Here is a 15,798-nt window from a genome sequence, read left to right on the forward strand (position 1 = left end):
ATCAACTGTATATAAAAAGCATAAATATTATAAAGGGAAAATTTTGGTATTCCTGAGAACATATCTTATCCAAAAGTTTAACTTAAACTTATACACACCCAGTGAAGAATTCTCTTAAAATGTAGTGTATAAGCAGGATTATCCAAAATTATTTTGAAATGTACCAGTAAAAATAATTCATTATATAAAAAATACGGCTTGAAGTGACCTATCTTTATTCAAGAGTTAAAGTCTAAATGATATAAAATATACATAAATTTTGCCTATAAAAATAAGCAAAAACCAAGAAAAATACCCTATTCTGCAGTTTTTATTTAAAATTGTTAAGCTAGGTCCACAGAAGGACAAACACATAGGATATCTGAATTATCTGCAATTGCATGAGAATGCAATGTCATTTTACCTAGAAGTATATATTCTTACAAAGGTGCACACTCTTAAAAAATCCTCCTGTTAAAGAACTCAAGAGGTAAATCACAGATTTTAAAGTGAAACAAAACTAAAGTGAATTGTTAGGACAATTTCACAATCCCATTCATTCATGTGAAGGTTGTGCTGTGCTGAATATGCAACAGCAGAGAAAAAGACACAGCTGAGCCCGACCCAGAGAACTCGTCTATCCAGGGAGGGTGGGACACAGACCCCAGGGAAGCATGAGGAACAGCATCATGGAATTCACTGCTGACACATACTTCAAGGATAATTAGGCTTTAATTGGGGATCAAAAAATAATTTTTGGAGGACGTGCCATTTAAGCAGAGATAAGAAAGATGAATATATGCAAATATTTAGGAGATAGGACAAATAGGACCCGAAGACTGGTTGTGAGAGAAAGTGAGAGTCTAAGATGGACAGTTCAGAGATGGCAGAGATGTTCACTCACTGAGACAGTATAGTTAGATGAAAGTCTCAGGGAGGAGACAATGCAGAGGATTAAATTAATTTTCATATCAGATGCAGGCAGATATGTACAAGGTATGTCTAAACTCTGCATGTGTGCCCTTTCTTTCTCCTCCATGGTGACTTCTCATGCCTTGGGGGGGGGTGTCTAGTGGTCAGTTTAGAAATAATAGTCTAGAGTTCTGGACTAATCTGGGTGGAGTCCACACCCTCACACAGACATATATGCAATCAAAACACCAATGAACATAAAATCAATCTACATACATATGTATGTACATATGTACATGTAAAACCCTGTCCCAAAAATGTTAGAAACAGGAGTAAATACATCATTCCACCACCCCCAGCACCCCTAAAAAACAACCCACACAAACCTACAGACATGTGAAAGAGCAGAGGACGTGCACCACAGTAAAAGGCAAGTCTAATAGTATGGAAACCCAACAAGGATGGTTTTTAAGTCAACAGTTTTTTAGAAGTCATATGAAATATCAGAAGCAACCTCTGGGCACAGCAAATCAGAAGACTGGAAACAAGGCAGGTGTGGAGGGGAAAGGCAGCAGAACAGCGAGCACAGACTAGAGAAGTCTGTTTGCTGCTCTGCTAAGTCCCGTACTAGAACGGTTTGTAGCACGTAACAAGTATGTCTCATACAAGAATACAAAAGCTGGACATGAACTGGGAGGACGGTGAGCAACAGGCATCTTCTGGACTTGCAGAAAATAGTTTCTACTTTTAAAAAGGAAGGGACGACTCTCTCCTCTCTCTTTTCCTTCTCTTCTCTCTCTGCATGAACTCCCTCTTTCCCTCCATAGTGACTTCTCTGTCCTCTATCCTTGAAGCCATTGAACTTGCCCATGAACCGTGTTCCATTAAACCTGCCTTGTTTTACTTTACAAAAATAAAAACAAAATAAAAGTAGAAAGGAAGGGACCTGGGCTGATTGCTCAGCTTTTAACTGCTGAGTTCAATTCCCAGCAACCACATGGTAGCTCACAACCATCTTTAATGGGATCTGATGCTCTCTTCTGGGGTGTCTGAAAACAGCGATACTGTGGTCACATATATAAAATAAATAAACCATTAAAAAAGAAAAGAAAAGAAAAAAAGGAAGGGACCTAAAGCAGGGGGACAGTGATGCATACCCACAACCCATGCAGTAAGTGGCTGTAGCGAAAGGATTCTGATAGTTCTAAAGATAGTCAGGGATGGGGTTGCAGGGGTATTCCTAGTAAAAGATAGTGAGGTTGAAAAAAATCTATATGAATAAAGAGAAAGAACATCTTGGGAAATAAATAACCAAGTGTGTGATTTCCAAGTAACAGAGAGCAGTTAAAAAGAGAGTGATTTTTAAAAGGGTCATCCAAAATAAGAAAGTTAAAGAATAAGACATCAATAAAAAAAAAAAGGAAAATGAAGCCAGGTGGTAGTGGCATATGCCTTTAATCCCAGCAGAGGCAGGCAGATCTGTGAGCTCAAGGCCAGTGTGGTCTACAGAGTGAGTTTTCTAGGACAGCCAAGATTACACAGAAAAAGGCTGTCTCAAAAACAAAAATAAAACAAAAAAAGGGAAGGAAAACTATTGAGATTAACTCTTTCAATTAAAATGCTAAGAAAGGTAATCTGCAGTGTTGACCATATGTACAGTGATTAAAGGAAATTTAATTCTAGAACAAAAGCTTGAGAACAAAACCTAGCAAAATGAACATGATCTAAAGAAATTGACTATGCACTTGTTCATTGGCCCAGATATAATTAGGGAGCATTTCAGCTGGTACAAATACACCCTGCTGTGTGAGCCTTATTATTACCCTTGAATTGCACACAAACCATTTACCGTGTTTTAAAGGTGGGATTTCATGTATTCTGAAGACAAACTTGACTCTGCTCATCCTGTCTTTACCTCCCAAGTGCTGGGATTCCATGTGTTACCTCAGCTAGTTTAGTAGTGTCAGGGCTTCATTATGCTAGGGAAGCACTCTGCTGACTGGACTACATCCCTGGCTCTCATTTATCATCTTTGATTAAAGAATTTATGCAGGTGTTAAGTCACTCACTTTAAAATATTAAAATGTTATAATTTGGAATGTTCTAGAGCTATATATGCCACTATCTGCAAAGCAGGAAAGAATAGCATAAGATGGTCCCTTATCATCAGCATGGAAAGGAAACCAAAGAATTTTGCTTTTAACTATAATTTTCTGACTTTCAGAAAATACCTGAGTCAACTAAAAGACCACCATTATTTCTATCTATGGTGTGGCTTAATCCTTGACAGGAAAAGAAAGTTATATAGTCACTGACTTCAAATTTTGTAATAGTCATTGCTGGGCTTTATAAGGCAATGTACACCAACCATCCTTTTAGGTACTTCATCCAAAGGGCAACAGGAAGGACACAGTGATAAGTGATTCTTAAAGATGGTGGCTGTTACATACTTTTAAGCATCTGTCACAAATTTCAGATGTGCCCCGCAAGCATGCATTTATCCCCTTCTGTTTCTGAGTGTGGATGCAATACAGTCAGCGGCCTCAAGCTCCTGCCATTGTGACCTCCTTTCAGTGATGGTTTGCTTATCGCCGCAAATTAATACTTGACAAAAGTAATTTCAAGAAGAAGAGTGTATTCTGGCTCAGAGTTCACTGGATCAATACTCCCAGCTCTTAAAAAGAGACGCCTCTAATTGCTGCAGGAAGGATCCTAACTTGTCCAAGTTATAAGATGCAATGGTGGAATGTTTGTCCCTAATTGGAACATCTATATCACCCCTCTAAGACTGGGAACAAGGAGGAAGAGGATGGCAAGAATGTAAGGGCAGGAGGACAGTGATCTGCTGCAAAGAGATGATTCCTGGCCGTGCCCTGCCATTTCACCCAGAAACTAACTCACTGCAGCTGTGGCTGCCTGACTGCGACCTACATAACCGTAGACCAGCGTTTCCACATGGAGAGAGAGCACAGGCACCAGACTCCACCCCAGAAGAATTACTGGCAGGTAGCGGCTGCTGGCTGTGTGTGTGTGTGTGTGTGGGGGGGGGGGGGGGGATCATTTTTGTCAGTGGTATATCTCCTGAAAAGTAGCCTGTGCTCAGACAAGTGACTCACAAAAGACACAGAAGTCGAAAGAGGAGCTTTTTAGAAAGAAGGGTTTCAGTTGAAAGGAGAGGGGACATGAAGAAGGGTAATGAAGTAGAAGTTGTTAAAATATATTATATACATCTATGAAACTTTCAAAAATAAAAGGTTTTAGGAAATTATAAAAGTCTTTTACTCAAAATACAGTGAATTTTATTATGTATAAATCTCAATATGAATTTTTAAAATAAATTTTAAATTCTTCCTAGCATTCTTTGAATTTGTCCTTAAATTTGTTGGGAGGTCAATTTTTCTAAGCCAATCAGCTTTTTGTTACATTTAATTGTGTGTACATTTGCACATCTGTGTGCACTTATATGTGTGCATGCCATGGTGTGGCAGTGAAACCAGATGACACCTTGCAGGAATCCCTTCTCTCCTTCCATCATACGGGTCCTGAAATTAGACTCAACTTGGCAAGCTTGGTGCTAAGTGTCTCTGCTCACTGAGCCATCTTGCCATCCCAATCAGCCAAACTTTCAAAGAGCATTCCTATGTGAAACTGAAAACGAAGGTATAAACTTAAATATAAAGTTTCCTTAAGAACTCTTCTGAGTGTTCCCCAGAAAACGAATTCATTTAATTCACCTAAAGTTTTACTAAGATTTTAAAGATGGGGGACTGTGTTTAACTATAAACAGTTATATTGACAGATTTTTTTGTTTGTTTTTTTTTGTTTTGTTTTTTTGTTTTTTTTGTTTTTTGGATTTGGTTTTTTGGAGACAGAGTTTCTCTGTGTAGCCCTGGCTGTCCTGGAACTCACTCTGTAGACCAGGCTGGCCTCGAACTCAGAAATCCACCTACCTCTGCCTCCCAGAGTGCTGGGATTACAGATATTGACAGATTTTTAAATCTTGGTTAATAGGTATATGTTTACATAGGACTGTTATGTGGGGAGGCCTGGCTGTTTATTACTATTGTTGTTGTTATTATTATTATTTATTTGTCATTTGTTATTGTTATTATCATCATCATCATCATCATCATTAGTAGTAGTAGTACAGGTATTCTGCCTGCATGCATGTCTGTGTGCATCTAATGTCCACGGAGGCCAGAAGAGGACATGAGAGCCTGTGGAAGTGGAGCTACAGATGGCTGTGAGCTGCTTTGTAGGTGCTCTAAGAGCAGCCATTGCTCTTACCCGCTGGGTCATTTCTCCAGCTGTGCAGTTTGTTCGACACAGGGTCTCGCTGTAGATCTCTGGCTAGTCTGGAACTATCTATAGTGCAGGCTGACCTTCAGCTCACAGAGATCCCCTACCTCTGCCTCCTGGGTATCAGGATTAAAGGCATACACTATCACACGTTTCTAACGTTTTGAAGTATGGTCTTCTATGTTGCTCAGGCTGGCCTTTCACAGTTCACCTCTCTCTACACACTGAGGGCTAGAATTAGCCTGGCTAAACTTATAATTTAAACTAAAACTACCAACAACAAAAATTTCACAATGTCAAGCACATAATTGGCAATCAATAAATTTAGCATAAATTAATGTAATCAATTCATTCATACCATATTTATGATACCCAAGAAGCATAGATTTTTGAGAACAGTGTAGTTACTTAGTATAATGACAGTAAGAGAACCTTTATTGTTGTTGAAAATTCTATGGCTTTAATTTCTACACAGAGTTCAACTACAAGGAAGATAAATTAAAACTAATTCTCATGAACTAAAATCACAGAATTCTTACTGAAAGGAACATTAAGAGATTTCCAGAGAACAGGTTGGAAAACTTTTACTTTAAAGGGACCAATGTTGATTATTTTATGATTTTGTATATCATATCATATCTTCTAGAAACTATTCAGCTCTAATAATGTTGAGTACAAGACATCAGAGAAAGCAAGCAAGCAAACAAAATGTAGAGGAGGCTGGGTTTTTCCCCTGTTTTTCTTTCTTTATTTTTTTCCTTTTCCTTTTCCTTTTCCCTTTTTCCCTTTTCCCCTTTTTCCCTTTCCCCTTTTCCCTTTTTCCCTTTCCCCTTTTCCCTTTTTCCCTTTCCCTTTTTCCCTTTTTCCCTTTCCCTTTTCCCTTTTTCCCTTTCCCTTTTTCCCTTTCCCTTTTTCCCTTTCCCTTTTTCCCTTTCCCTTTTTCCCTTTTTCCCTTTCCCCCTTTTTCCCTTTCCCTTTTTCCCTTTCCCCCTTTTTCCCTTTCCCCCTTTTTCCCTTTCCCTTTTTCCCTTTTTCCCTTTTCCCCTTTTCCCTTTCCCTTTTTCCCTTTTTCCGTTTTTCCCTTTCCCTTTTCCCTTTCCCTTTTCCCTTTTTCCCTTTCCCTTTTTCCCTTTTTCCCTTTCCCCTTTCCCCTTTTTCCCTTTTTCCCTTTCCCCCTTTTTCCCTTTCCCCCTTTTTCCCTTTCCCTTTTTCCCTTTCCCCCTTTTTCCCTTTCCCTTTCCCCCTTTTTCCCTTTCCCTTTTTCCCTTTTTCCCTTTCCCTTTTTCCCTTTCCCTTTCCCCTTTTTCCCTTTCCCTTTTTCCCTTTTTCCCTTTCCCTTTTTCCCTTTTTCCCTTTCCCTTTTCCCTTTTTCCCTTTCCCCTTTTCCCTTTCCCTTTTTCCCTTTCCCTTTTTCCCTTTTTCCCTTTCCCCCTTTTTCCCTTTCCCTTTTTCCCTTTTTCCCTTTTCCCCTTTTTCCCTTTCCCTTTTTCCGTTTTTCCCTTTCCCTTTTCCCTTTTTCCCTTTCCCTTTTTCCCTTTTTCCCTTTCCCCTTTTCCCTTTTTCCCTTTCCCCCTTTTTCCCTTTCCCCCTTTTTCCCTTTCCCCCTTTTTCCCTTTCCCTTTCCCCCTTTTTCCCTTTCCCTTTTTCCCTTTCCCTTTTTCCCTTTTCCCTTTCCCTTTTTCCCTTTCCCTTTTTCCCTTTCCCTTTCCCTTTTTCCCTTTTTCCCTTTCCCCCTTTTTCCCTTTCCCTTTTTCCCTTTTTCCGTTTTTCCCTTTCCCTTTTCCCTTTTCCCTTTTTCCCTTTCCCTTTTTCCCTTTCCCCTTTTCCCTTTTTCCCTTTCCCTTTTTCCCTTTTTCCCTTTCCCCCTTTTTCCCTTTCCCCCTTTTTCCCTTTCCCTTTCCCCCTTTTTCCCTTTCCCTTTTTCCCTTTTTCCCTTTCCCTTTCTCCCTTTTTCCTTTCCCTTTCTCCCTTTTCCCTTTCCCTTTTTCCCTTTCCCTTTTTCCCTTTCTCCCTTTCCCTTTTTCCCTTTTTCCCTTTCCCTTTTTCCCTTTCTCCCTTTCCCTTCCCTTTCCTTTTCCCTTCCCTTTCCTTTTCCCTTTCCTTTTCCCTTTCCTTTCCTTTCCTTTTTCCTTTCCTTTTTCCTTTCCTTTTTCCTTCCCTTCCCTTCCTTTCCTTTTTCCTTCCCTTCCCTTCCCTTCCTTTCCTCCTTCCTTCCTTTCTTTTCTTCTTCTTGTTTTTTATGTTTGCTTGTTTTGTTTTCTAAGACACGATTTCTGTATACAGCTCTGGCTGTTCTGGAACTTACTCTGTACGTTCCAGGTTGACTAAGCAAAGACCTATCTGCCTCCACCTCCCAAGAGCAGAGACTGAAGGCATGGGTGCCACACCACACCCAGCTAAGGAAGGCTGTTTCAATCAAACTTAACGGACACACAGAAGAGGCTAGCTGCTTTACTCTAGCAGACCCTTGAGCAGACCTCCATCTAGCAGACCCTTGAACAGAGGCCAACTTCTTTTAAATACAATAAAATCACACAACAGACAAAAGGACTGAATTTGACAAAGATCACCCAGAAAGAGTTGAATATAGTACTCTAGCTCCCCACACCCACCCCAGGCCAGGTATGTGCTCCATGACACAAACTTTTTTTTGTTTTGTGTATTTTTTATTTCTTGGAGAGGGGAACAACACAGCAGCAGTGGCTAGAATTGGAATAGAACCCCAATTCAACACAAACTTTAAAATGACTATATTTTCCACAGAGGTAAATTATAAATTTTCAAGTGTTATAATAGCCTAATTAATTAAGGTCAACAGAACCCAATGAGATTTATATAAGCCAGTAACTATCTGACTACCAATCACACACACACACACACACACACACACCCTGTACTATGTTCCTTATCTGTAATATCTAATTTTAGAATATAGGAAACCAATAAACTGTGAATTAAAAATACAAATTTAAATGTGAATTCCTTTTTTGTCATTTCCATATAAACTTTTCACTAAAACTTTTATGATATCAAATAATATGTTCTAAGTAATTCCTAAAGTATAATAACCTTGTATCATTAGGCAGTTGGGGACATTTTAATTATTCAATCAAGTCATTAATGAGATCTATTTTTAAACAGTATGGTACTTCTCTAGAGGAGCTGACATACCTAGTAGATCTGCTCCTTCATCCACATCTCCAATAAGACCTGAGCCAGCTGAAGACAGTTCTTCAAAGAGAGATTCTGTATTGCGATCAAAAGCTTTGTTCTCTATGCCTTTGGTGGGAGTGCTAGGCAACAAAAACAATAAAGCCAAATCAACAAATTACAAAGAATTTCTGACAGTGTATATTTAATATAATGATTAAGCAGCATAGGAATTTCTTACTTAAATTTACATTTTCTATAAAAATCAATATAAAAAAATTTCTTGGTGCTTTTGCAAGAATTTCCCACAGAGAGTACAGAGAAGTACCTTCTGTGATGTCCCAGCAAACACAAAATAATGGCAGCTATGCTGGTCTGTATCATACACAGCTACTCCACAAAGCAGATTCTGTATTACCCCAATTTTACAAATAAGGAAACTAAAGAGATTTACGAAATTGACAAAAATCATTCAGCAGTTAGGTGAAAAAGAATTCAAACTAAGGCAATCTTGTTTCAGAAATCTTTTGTTGTTGTTTTTTATTTGTTGTTGTATTTTTAAGACAGAGTTTCATGTCACTCAGGTTGTCCCCAAATTTGCTATGTAGTTGAGGATGACCTTGGACTTCTGATCCTTCAGAGACAGGCTTGTGTAACCAACATGACAAAGATTAAGTCACTCTAAAGAGACACTCTATGTCTCCCAACCTAACTATCAGACTACTGAAACAAAAGACCCTAGAGAAATTAGAATTTTCACAGGAATCTCACGCTGGAAAATGGAAGAGATGTCAAGAGAGGGGCAACTTGCTTTCTTGAAAGAGATTTAACACAGTTCTAACCGCCTTACAGGATGAGACTGAAACCCAGATAATGATGGGTCTATGGTGGGCCAGACCACACTTGTCCCTCTATTTAAACTGTGATCTTACTTCAGGACTACAAAGGTTTTAGGGGCTCCCTAGATCTCTTTGTTCCTTTTCCAAAACTGATGCTATTGTACTTGGGACTCTGCTTTTAGGAAACTCCCACAGAGCCTGTCACAGAACATAATAAAGAGCGTTGGTGTCCTGTTTCTCTGTAGAGAAGGCCTGAAACAGCAGAACAAGGTAAACAACACAGTCTACATGAGAAAGGAACTAGAAGGCCAAGGGCAGAGTTCTGAAAATAGCTAAATTTGGGGACTGGTTATACTGAGGATCATACACTTAGGAAATGCAGTGTCTGTTAATGTTAGTGGTAAGTGCATGGAACACTAAAAAAAGGAAATGAAGTTAATGACTTAAGAGTCACCAATTCCAGGAAAACACAAAGCATCAAAAGAAAATGTATAGCTATGTTTGAATACTTGTATGGATATACTAATGTCAATAAATTCTAATTAAATTAAAATTAAGATATAATGAAATTTAGAGAACGAAAAACAGGATGTTGCCAGGTATAATCCCTAGTCCTGTTGTAATAGAAAAGAATAGAGAAGCAAGACTTGAATCCATATAAGTCTTACTCTGTTATAGGTTATTCTGGGGCCCAAGTATTTCACCATTACTTCATTACTGACCACTCAATACTCAGTAGGGATGTATAAATGATACGTGTTCATAACCATTACTCATTAAAGGTATATCTGTGGAGGAAACTCAAAACTCAATTCTAATCAATATATTTTTTGGATGATCTTGATTAAAACAATACCTAGCCATTCTTCTGCTATCATTAAACAAGCTTCCCATGTAAAATGAGACTAAATTCCCTACTAATGAGATCATTGTACTTCTAAACAAAATATATTCTCTTCTTCCTCAGTTGTGAAGAAAATAAAGTTTGTTCAAATTTTTACTTCCTCCATTCCTCCTCCTGGTTTCCTCAGGCTGCAAGAAGTAGTTCAGGCTCTTTCCTCCTTCATCTACTACTGAGTGACTGTGTCTCCTCCAGAGCCAGGTGACCACTCAGTGGTGAGCTCTGTTATTAATGGCTCCTCCCTTGTGAGACTAAGGTAAGGTCCTTTAGAAGAGACACTTCTCATACAGCATTAAGCAAGTTTGTTCTTCTGCTTTCTACCATGAAAGAATACAGATTCCTCCCTGCAAAGGACCCAGCAAGAAGGCATTTATCTTAGAAACAAAGAACAGCCCACACTGGACAACTGAACAAGCCAGGGCTTTCAACTTGAACTGCCTAGCTTGAGAATTCTGAGAAAGCAAACCTCTCTTCTTTATAAATGATGCAGTATTAGCTAGCTACCATTGCAGTAACACAGACAAAAACCCCATCTGTCCATATGTCCAAATCCCTAATCCTGCCAGAAGAATTTCCTCAAAAATTTAAAATGAAAGTAATGAAAGGTTCTAAGGTAAAAAACCTGAATTACATTAACAGTATTTCTCTAGCACAACACGAACTGATCTTGTTTATTCATAAACAAGATTAAAAAAAAGTGAATGGGAATGAGAAAAAGAAAGATAATCATGGAATGGGATATTTTCAGTACCTTGAGCCTTTATATCCACTGAGGTCTTTGTCCATATCCAGTTCGGGAGTGGATTCAATGATTGCTTGAACTTCTGATTTCTCTTCATTTTCGGCAGGGTCTAAGGGAAGAATATGATGAAATAAATGCATATATTATATGTATTAATGAAAACTCTTGCCTTTAAGAGTTTTAAAACAGATACTGAATGAATGTTTTTAGAAACTTTCAAGGTTGTATTCTAGGAAATAGGTTAGACAATGTCACATAGTGAGTTAACAGTCAATCCCCAGAACTAGTAAGTAACCTTACTAGTAAGTACATGTTTTCATTGGTATCTGTGGGACACATAGTACAACATATCACAGAAATGGATGTTATTCCTATTTAAGGGGGATGTTAACTGCCCAGGATAGATTACCGCCTGTAATCTCAGCACATGGGAAGTTGGAAAGTAGAGGCAAGAGGGTTCAGGAGTTGATGGTCACACATGGCCACATAGTGAGCTTGAGGCCAGCCTAGGATATCTATATTTGATACAGTCTCAAAAAAAAAAAAAATGTATGTGTGTGGCACTGGCACAGTTGTATATGCCTATAGCCCCAGATATTCAGCTAAGGCATGAGGGCCAGTGAGTTCAAAGCTACAACATAGTGAGAGCCTATCATAGCAAGCAGACCTACATAAGGGGGTGGAACACAATAGCCTAGTATAGTAAGGTAAAGGACAGAAAATGGCTACCTTACTGTCTTTGAGCTCCCTTCTTAGCCCCTAACTAAGGGGTTCTCTCTAAAACTTTGTGTAAACATTACTTCTTTTAAATTTATTTACAAATTGTATACAACAGATCATCTATCTATATACTTAGAGCAGGAAACACCTCTAGAGATGTATTTTCTCATATTATGTGGGTTGACTATATTTTGCTAGTAAGAACTTACTTACCTGTAGACACATTCCTAGTCTCTTGGGCAACCTGTATTTCTATGTGTTTGCTTATCTCTGACTTATTTGGTGTATCTGCGCCTTTTACAAATCCTTCGTTATCTTCCTTTGATGGGGTATCAGGAGGAATTGCTGATACATCTGAATTTGCTGTTGAAGCTGGAGTGGTAGCTTTAGATCCACCTTGACTAATATCAGAAAGCTCATCCTACAAATAAAAAGCAATGAAGAAAATTTTAAAGCAAGTAATTTATTCTATGATACCTCAAATATGAGAAGAAATAAACTTGCCCAAGTTGTATTAAAAGAGTCAGAGAAAGAAAAGAAGAATCACTGATAGCAGACTATCTATAAATTACTAAGTAATATGTAAATAAATCCTATTAAGCCAGTGAGATGACTTAGTGTAGTTGTTCTCAACCTATGGGCCACAACCCCTCTAGGGTCAAAGGGTCATTTTACAGGGTCACATATCCAAGATCTTGCATTTTATATTATGATTCTTTTTTTTTTTAATATTTATTTACTTTATGAGCACATTGTAACTGTCTTCAAACACCAGAAGAGGGCATTAGATTACATTACAGATGGTTGTAAGGCACCATGTGGTTGCTGGGAATTGAACTCAGGACCTCTGGAACAGCAGTCAGTGCTCTTAACTGCTGAGCCATCTCGCCAGCCCTACATTATGATTCTTAATAGCAGCAAAATCACACTTATAAAGTAGCAACAAAAATAATTTTATGATTAGGGGGCCACTACAACATGAGAAACTGTATTAAAGGGCCACAGCATTAGGAAGTTGAGAACCGTTGGCTTAGTGGACTTACGTGCTTACTATGTAAATAAGCCTGACCACCCAAGTTCCACCTTTGGTAAGAAAGCCAAGGTAGAAAGACAGAACTGACTCCAAAGTTATCTTTCAACACCACACACATACACACTGTGGCATGTGTGTACTTCCACACAGACATCAAGTACACTAAAGAATAATAAATATGATTGATTTTTTTTAAAGAAAAAAACTTTTTTCAGACAAATATGAAAATTTTCTTTTCTTCTTAGTTTTTAGAGACAGGGTTTCTCTGTGTAACATTGGCTGTCCTGGAATTCGCTCTTATAAATGAGGCAGATCCCCTGCCTCTGCCTCCCAAGTGCTGGGATTAAAGGTGTGTGCCACTACTGCCCAGTTGAGATTTTACTAGTTAGAAAATTTGAAATAAAGAATTTGTAGGGTGTGTATATCAGAGCTTGGCTAAAACACATGAAACACTACGTTTAATCCCCAGTACCACACACATAATTTGACTGCACCAAAATGAGAGAGAACAAGCTATTTTTAGTAAATCCATACAACAAATCCATGCAACACTTAAGGATTGTGCTGCAGTATCTGAGCATAGTGTGGCTCATGCCTACAATCATGCAACTCAAGAAACTGGGGCCAAAAAACTGTTGTAAGTTTAAAACCAAAGCCACATGTGTCTCAAAGAGAGAGGGGAAAATAAAAGAGAGGGAAGAGGGGGAGTAGAGAGAGAAAGAGAAAAAAGAATAAAGTCCTGCGCTGTCGGGATAGAGTGTGTGTAGCTTGTGCCAGAGTGCTTGCCTAAGATGTCTAATAATTCAATTCCCAGCAACATCAAAGACAAAGTTAAAGACAGTGGATATATTAAATCTGAAAGTTCGTTTTATTATTTTAGGGGTGTATGTGTTCTTTTCATTGCTTGATTTTTCATCTTAGTTTTGTGAGGCATGGATTCACTCTATAATGTCAGCTGGTCTGATTCTATATAGTGTAGGCAGGTCTCAAACTTGGGATAGTCCTCTTAACTCAGCCACCAGAATGCTGTCATTCTAAGAATAGGGCACGATACCTAGTCCCCAAGTTTTTTTTTTTTTTAGAGGCATGTAGAATGACTTAAGGTGGCATGTAATTTTCCTTGCTTATGATACCTTGTTATTTCCAAATTTCTTAATGATGAGTGTTACTTTTATGACAAAGGAAAGAAAAGGATAAATTCTAAACAAATTTAAACCATTCATACTTCTTAGTAACTCAAGGCTAGGCATACTTTATTAAACTGTTTGATATGACCCAGTGTAATACAAATCACATAATAAAATTGTGCTAATTATTTTTATCTGTGAATCTCAAGTGCGGGACTCATTTCCAATGGAACAAATGAAAGAATGACTAAATTCTCCCCATTACCTCCTACCTACCCAAAATAAAATAATCTCTAATTCCTTGGGATGGTAACTGGCACCTGACATGAAATCATCTAAACGTTCTGCTACGTCAGGAACATTAGCTAGTTGGAAGGAGTCAGGAAAACTGACTGACTGTCTTTTGTCTGGATGCAGATATAGCATGTGGTGGTTTGAACATGTTTGGCCCCCATAGACTCCTGTGTTTGAATGCTTGCCCCACAAAGAATAACAATATTAGGAGGTGTACTCTTGTTTGAATAGGTATGGCCTTGTTGAAGAAGTATATCACAGTTGGGGTGGGCTTTGAGGTCCTATGCTCAAGCTCTGCCAGTGTAGAAAATATCTTCCTTCTGGCTGACTGCAGAAGAGAGTCTCCTTCTGCTGCCTTTGGACAAAGATGTAGAGCTCTCAGCTCTTTCTCCAGCATCATGCCTGTCTGCTTGGTGTTATGCTTCTTGCTATGATGATAAACTGCAACCCTGCCCCAATTAGATGTTTGCCTTTATAAGAGTTTGCCTTGGTCACAGTGTCTCTTCACAACAATGGAAACCCAAACTAAGACACAGCACAAAAAAATATGAGCCACCATCATTTCAGCATGAAGTCTTTGTCTTTGCTTAGCTGTACACTCCATTCAAAAATATCCATTTAACTTAAGTTAGAGGTTTAAAATAGAATACACCTTTAAAAATGTAATAACCTATTGTTCCTAATGGAGGTCCTCAAACCAATTAAGACTGTAGATTCAAAAAGCTCTACAGCTGTGGTTCTCAATCTTCCTAATGCTGTGACCCTCTAATGCAGTTTCTCATGCAGTGGTGACCCCCAGCCATAGTTATTTTCATTGATACTTCATTACTATAATTTTGAGAGTAATGAATTGTAATATTTGATATGCAGGTTATCTGATATGTGACTCCTGTGAATGACCCCAAAGGGGTTGTGACCAAGATCAAGAATCACTGCTCTAGAGAAATCTTAACTAAGTTCATCTGTACAGAGAAAAAGATTATATTGGTCAAGTTATTTGAAAAAGAAAAAAAATCAAGATGAGGGGCTGGATTTTTCCCTCTCTTATCCATCACTTTAGCTACTAAAACCACCAACCCAAATGTCTAATTGCTTTCATCTTAAGATTTCTCTATTTAATAAGAGTTGACAATATAAGCAGTTTGGCAAAAATCCACTTCCTAAATACATTTGTGCACCTGAAAGCATGGAATCAAAGAACTAGGGAAGAGCCAAACCTAAAGGAAAGGAGCATGGAGAGTAATGAATAAACCACCTTAGGAGAAAACCACACCTCAGAGTTGCCTTGGGATACCCCAATAACCTGAGATCTGTGACTTCCTCTTCACACTTTCTCCACATAAGAACATTTTACATGCTTTAAAATAGCTCATTGTGTGGGTTTTACTTCTGTCAGCTGTATCTCAGAGATACAGCATGAGCTCCAATAAGGCCTTTGATATAAATCTGAGGGGAAACCTTTTCAAAGGAGCCCAGTTTTCTTGGGCTTCAATACTTGGATGAGAACCTGTGATGTCTGATGCCACAAAGAGTCTCCTGCTCTCTGTGATAAAGTGCTGGGATCACAATACAGCTACTGTGTCCAACCCTAGAACTTTTTAGGTTGGCAAGACAAAATTCTGAGATTTTTTTATATTAATATAAACATATCTAACACTATACATAAAATCACACACTTAAGAATAGTTAACTCTAGTTTTCTTTTTTCTTTCTTTTTTAATTTTTTTATTAGATAGTCTTCATTTACATTTCAAATATTGTCCCCTTTCCTGGTTCCACCCCCGCCCCAAAAAGTATGTACT

At 38.3% G+C, this 15,798-nt stretch overlaps 1 protein-coding gene across 7 annotated transcripts in view; it reads right to left on the reverse strand.

Annotated features, from left to right (window-relative positions):
* Spag9 (sperm associated antigen 9) overlaps window positions 1–15,798 on the reverse strand; it is a 132,801-nt gene that overhangs the window by 47,011 nt on the left and 69,992 nt on the right. For all 7 annotated transcript variants that reach the window (XM_052193885.1, XM_052193884.1, XM_052193883.1 and 4 more), the window contains 3 exons: window positions 11,756–11,963; window positions 10,832–10,931; window positions 8,362–8,483 (listed from right to left, as the gene is read on the reverse strand). In XM_052193885.1, coding sequence (XP_052049845.1) covers window positions 8,362–8,483; window positions 10,832–10,931; window positions 11,756–11,963 — 430 coding nt within the window. The remainder of the gene's footprint in view (window positions 1–8,361; window positions 8,484–10,831; window positions 10,932–11,755; window positions 11,964–15,798) is intronic.

This window comes from Apodemus sylvaticus, chromosome 10, assembly GCF_947179515.1.
Source record: "Apodemus sylvaticus chromosome 10, mApoSyl1.1, whole genome shotgun sequence".
NCBI classification, from domain to species: domain Eukaryota; kingdom Metazoa; phylum Chordata; class Mammalia; order Rodentia; family Muridae; genus Apodemus; species Apodemus sylvaticus.